This window comes from Hyposmocoma kahamanoa, unplaced genomic scaffold (assembly GCF_003589595.1).
Source record: "Hyposmocoma kahamanoa isolate Upper Pololo Valley unplaced genomic scaffold, ASM358959v1 100156, whole genome shotgun sequence".
NCBI classification, from domain to species: domain Eukaryota; kingdom Metazoa; phylum Arthropoda; class Insecta; order Lepidoptera; family Cosmopterigidae; genus Hyposmocoma; species Hyposmocoma kahamanoa.
The window spans coordinates 3,592-8,471 of record NW_020653249.1 but is presented as its reverse complement, the minus strand read 5'-3'; the positions used below and the strand labels follow the sequence as shown (position 1 = coordinate 8,471).

Here is a 4,880-nt window from a genome sequence, read left to right as displayed (position 1 = left end):
TGACTGAAAACCAGCGCTGCAACTGTCATCAATAGGCGCAGCACCAGCTGAGACACCTCCTTTTGCCTCCTGTTTATTACGTCATTTAATATAAGTTTATTTGTCATTTAAGTTTTATTTATTATCGTTTTTTTTGTACAAGTTCTGTTTACATTGGAGGCAATAAAGATTGTTGATTAATGAGTTGATAAACATTGTATGCTTAAAACATTAGTTCTATCATTGAACTGCTAGATGGAGTTGGTAGTCTTTTGCATTGCTTCAACAAAATTACGAGTTTCAATAAAGTTAGCATAATGATCGAGTCTGAAGATGACTGCCCCTTAGTTGCAGAATCTTTAATTAACTTATTATATTAAAGTCCATCTAAATCGCTTAGTTTGGTTACTCTATTGTGTCTGTATTTAATATACTAAAGCTCTATTAAACGTTCTCTCTCTATATTTGCTTTGGCAAAATAAAGGGGACATTAAATTATAGATTCAAATTCAGATATTCTTATTTAGCGAAGTAGTGGACTGGACTCAATACTAGGTGTCCATATCTGTGTTAAAGATCTTCAGGCTTCCGTTATAATTATGATAATTGGATATAAAAGTACCTACACCTACTTACCTGTCCTTGCGGAAAAGACGTAAGTGCTCTGGGTCACCGTACGGTCTTTCCTGCCAGCAGAGCGCCGGCCGTATCTCCCTGCATGCAGCCCTCAACGACATCATCCACGGTTAACGTGCCAAGCGGAATGTCGCGAACTGATGGCAAACGCCTGGATGGAATGACTCTTATACACCAGCAAGAGGGCTGGCTCCGTAGCTGTGCTGGCGGAAACAATAGAGAGTAATAAGTGCCATGACCTCGGTTCCGACTACCTATTTAGATTGGAGTCGAAACCCTGGGCCAGTGTGGTCCCGGTGCCTTTGAACTGCACAAAATTTTATCTAAAAAATTAATGGACTGTCTGGGAAACACAAGCTTCCTTGCCCAACGCATTAGCATAGCTTTTCTCTCATGTATGCGAGCGCGTGAATAGGAGTAAATTAGTGTATGCATGTGCGTAGACCTGACCAAGTGTATCGTATGAATGCATAATGTAATATTTAATTGTCATATTCTTCATTGCAGACGGTGTCGGCGCATGTCTGTTGGCGCGGGCGCGGGCGGGGCGAGGCTGATGTCGTGTGTGCGAGAAGGCTCGCTCGAGCCGCCCTACCGCCCGCCGCACCACCACGACACTCACAGCCATGGTATGTCTCATTTTTCACTCGTATTTTATTACTAAGCTCTTAGGGACCACTTACACTAGTGTCTTTCGAGCGTCAGCGTCTTCCTAACGTAAGCACAGCTGCGGTACAACGCCAGGCAGCGCGGCGTCAGGAAGCGCTGCTGGGGGTCCACACCCGTTCTTTTGATTCAGTCGAGTATTACTTATTTGGCACTCGTTGTGTCGGACGAATATCAGTAGACCCTCTAAATAGTGCTGAACGTCGTTTATTATCTAGTCTAGTCTATTAGACTTTGGCCCTTGTGTAGGTGTGTTTAAGGAGTTAATTTGTTTAAACTGTTAAGATTAAATTTTTTCTTTGCACAATCACACTAATTACCTGATCTCAAATTAGGGAAGCAATTTTTTTTAATGCACACTCATGCCTCGCACTAGGGAAACCCTGTATCTTGCCATTGACACACCATAGACAACCACAATTTACATCCAAACTCACGAGAGAAATAAATGCAAGCCATACAAATACATCTCCTAGCCTGGAGGCAGGCCCTACATAGTATAGGTAATCAATTGGTTAGTTTAGATATATTTAAAGTTTTTATTGAATGTCTCGACGTTTTACCATGATATTCAATTATATTTTGTGAAATTACTCCATTAGGTTATTACAATAATTAACATAAAGCTCTTGACTTATTGGTCCATGGTTTTAGAGATATCAGTAGAGTAAGCTACTCAGAAATATCGAGTTCTTAGGTTTTCGCGATTGTTACACATAGGAAATGAAACTATTTATCCGGATTTAAATCGCGTATATTTGTTTTTTCAAACAAACCGACGTTTCGGGCCCTTTACAGGTCCCATGGTCACGGTTGACTGAGGTGGTACAGTCTTCAACCAGTTATGTCTAATATTAATGCAAACTACCCTATTTTTTCACTATAGTTACAATAGTTATTAATTAAATACCTTATTTTTAATTTTACAAAGAAAACATTCCAATTTATGCTACATTAAGTTTTACAAATTATTTTATTGAATGAATTTTTATTAAGTTTAATTTATTATTAATTATTAATAGAAATTAGAATAAACTAAAACACCACCACCACCTCAGTCAACCGTGACCATGGGACCTGTAAAGGGCCCGAAACGTCGGTTTGTTTGAAAAAACAAATATACGCGATTTAAATCCGGAAAAATAGTTTCATTTCCTATACTCAAAAATAGATTTATTCTTTTCTAAATAATATTGGTTGTTGTTGAAGTGGCGCTAACATATCAAGAACATTTAGTACATTTAGTAGCAGTAGAGCTTCTTGTGAAAGAGTTCGTCCAGGGTAGTACTGCCACCTTACCTATTTCTGCCGCCAAACAGTAATGTCAGCATTGCTGTGTTCCGGTTTTGAAGGGTAGGGGCGTTGGTGATATTACAGGCAAATGGGACTTGTCAATTTATGTCTCAGTGTCTCAGTCTCAGGCAGACTTGTTCGTCCCGTCACTTGATATATATAAACTAGATATATATTATTCCTAGTTGCATAATTTTTAGCTATAGCATAGGCTAACCAAAAATAATAACGTATTACTTGGTTTTTCAGGCGAAGGCCGCACGGGGCGGTTCCTGCGCGGGCTGCGGCGCATGTTCAAGCGGCGCGGCAGCAGCGGCGCGCGCGCAGACGCATCGCCCGATCCGAAAAGCAGTTCCACCAGCGAACTGCTGGATGCCGAAAGACATGCCAGACGGAAGTAAGTTGTAGTTCTACTTCTCGTAACAATCGCTTTATGCATCTGGTTCCAAGTACGACATAATCGATTTCCAATGTTGGGTATAAAGTTATTTCTAATTTACCTATATTGGAAGTACCTACAGATATTGTTTTTAACGTTGTATGTGTATTGTGGTTTCAGGGAGGGCGCGTACGGTAGTGGGCTGTCTGTGTCCCACGACTCCGTGTTCACCGGCGAGAGATCCGGCGACGAGTCCAGCGACGAACGGCCGACTCCCGCGCCGCTTGGGCATCTCGCCAACTCGCATAGGGTACGTACATAGGTTTCTTTTTGCTTCTAAGAAATAGTGTTGTTTTTGGCACGGATAGCAACTGCAGGTAGTAAAGGCGTCAAGATAAAATGTGTCATTTTTCTCATCATATTAGACTTATTTTTCGCCAATCAAATGTCATATTTGGTTGGTAACACATATGTTATGATTTTAAGGCAAGGTATTTCGAGAAGGTGAGATGTGAATGTAAAATATGAATAAAATAAATCGTCGACAAACGCCCGATGGCGACTTACACGTTACGTCGTTAAACTGTTGGGCAATTTGCAAATGTTGGGAAAAATGTATAAATTTAATAATTATATACCTTCAGTTGTAAACGAAAATTTAGCAGGTTCTCTGTGGTATAAAAAATTATATGCACAGTTCGATATTTTTTATTCTGTTTTCGGGCTTTTACATGATACAGTATCAGTACGCCGATACAGTATCAGAGCCCTCGTACAGGGCTCGTTTGTTATGTAAGTGCTTGTATTGAAGCCTGAGTAAGCGAAGGATTCTTGAACCACGAGCGAGTCGAGTAAAAATAGAATCATGAGCGTCGCGAGCTGGCGAGCGAGCTGGCGAGCGAAACACACAAATTTTCACCTTACTATAGCGAGATAAATGGTAGTTGAAAGAAAATCAATTGAAGTACAACAAACAAAATTAGTTATTGTTGTCCATTTAAGGTCAACAATAATAAGAATAAATTACACCAACGGATTTATATTTCATAATTAATGTAGGACAAATCGCATAGTTGAACGTGTCATTGTCGTTTTTTCCACCCCCAAGATCGATTTTCAAAAACCTTTGACGCGCAGATTTCTAATGAGCGAGATGAGGTGAACAAATTTTGTTAACCGACTTTAAAAAAGGAGCGGGTTTGCAATTCGACTGTATTTTTTTTGTGTCTATGTTTTACGCGATTACCTACTCCGATTATTTGTGAACCGATTTTGATGAATCTATTTTTGTTGGAAAAATGGTACCTCAGTTTTGGTCCTAAAACTTGGCAAATAGATGTAATTTCACGAACTTCTGAGGACGTCTCTTTTTATAAAAAAGTTATAATTGTTTAATAGCATTTTTTTATATGAGGAGGGACATTAATTTACCTCTTTTTTTTTTATATAATATCATGTGCAATCGACCCACACGTGCCCGACCCGCACCTCACGCTTGACAGTTTTGTCAATTCGGCTAATATACAATAAAATCGGCTTTAGTTGACATGCAAAATACATAAATTTCAAACATTAAAAAAGAAATAAAAAAAAATTCAAAATAAGTCAAGTTAAAATTTAAAAAAAGCACGTCTAAAGAGTCCATGGTTCAGAATCTGAGGACAATGCCAATTACATAGCCCTCGCTGTTAATCTGCCATGACCCGTCATAAATTCAAACCCTACAAATCAAATATAATATATTTAGGTACAAAAAACCAAAATTCAAATAATTATAAATAAGGCATTAAATAAACAAAATTTGACACAAACAACACTCAATATGTAACATATTGTATAATATGAGTACTTAATTTTGGGTCGTTGTGACATAGTTGTCTGATTAAATAAAATGGAAAAATTTGTCTAATTGGAGGGAAGCGACAAG

The 4,880-nt window shown here is 38.7% G+C and overlaps 1 protein-coding gene across 1 annotated transcript in view; it reads left to right on the top strand.

The window, feature by feature from the left end:
• LOC113229484 overlaps positions 1-3,263 on the top strand; it is a gene marked incomplete at its 3' end in the record, with an annotated part of 15,416 nt that extends 12,153 nt beyond the window's left edge. Inside the window, exons 2-4 of the mRNA XM_026463090.1 lie at positions 1,123-1,244; positions 2,824-2,971; positions 3,134-3,263. Of these exons, the coding sequence (XP_026318875.1) occupies positions 1,136-1,244; positions 2,824-2,971; positions 3,134-3,263 (387 nt within the window). The remainder of the gene's footprint in view (positions 1-1,122; positions 1,245-2,823; positions 2,972-3,133) is intronic.
• Positions 3,264-4,880: the final 1,617 nt, after the last annotated feature.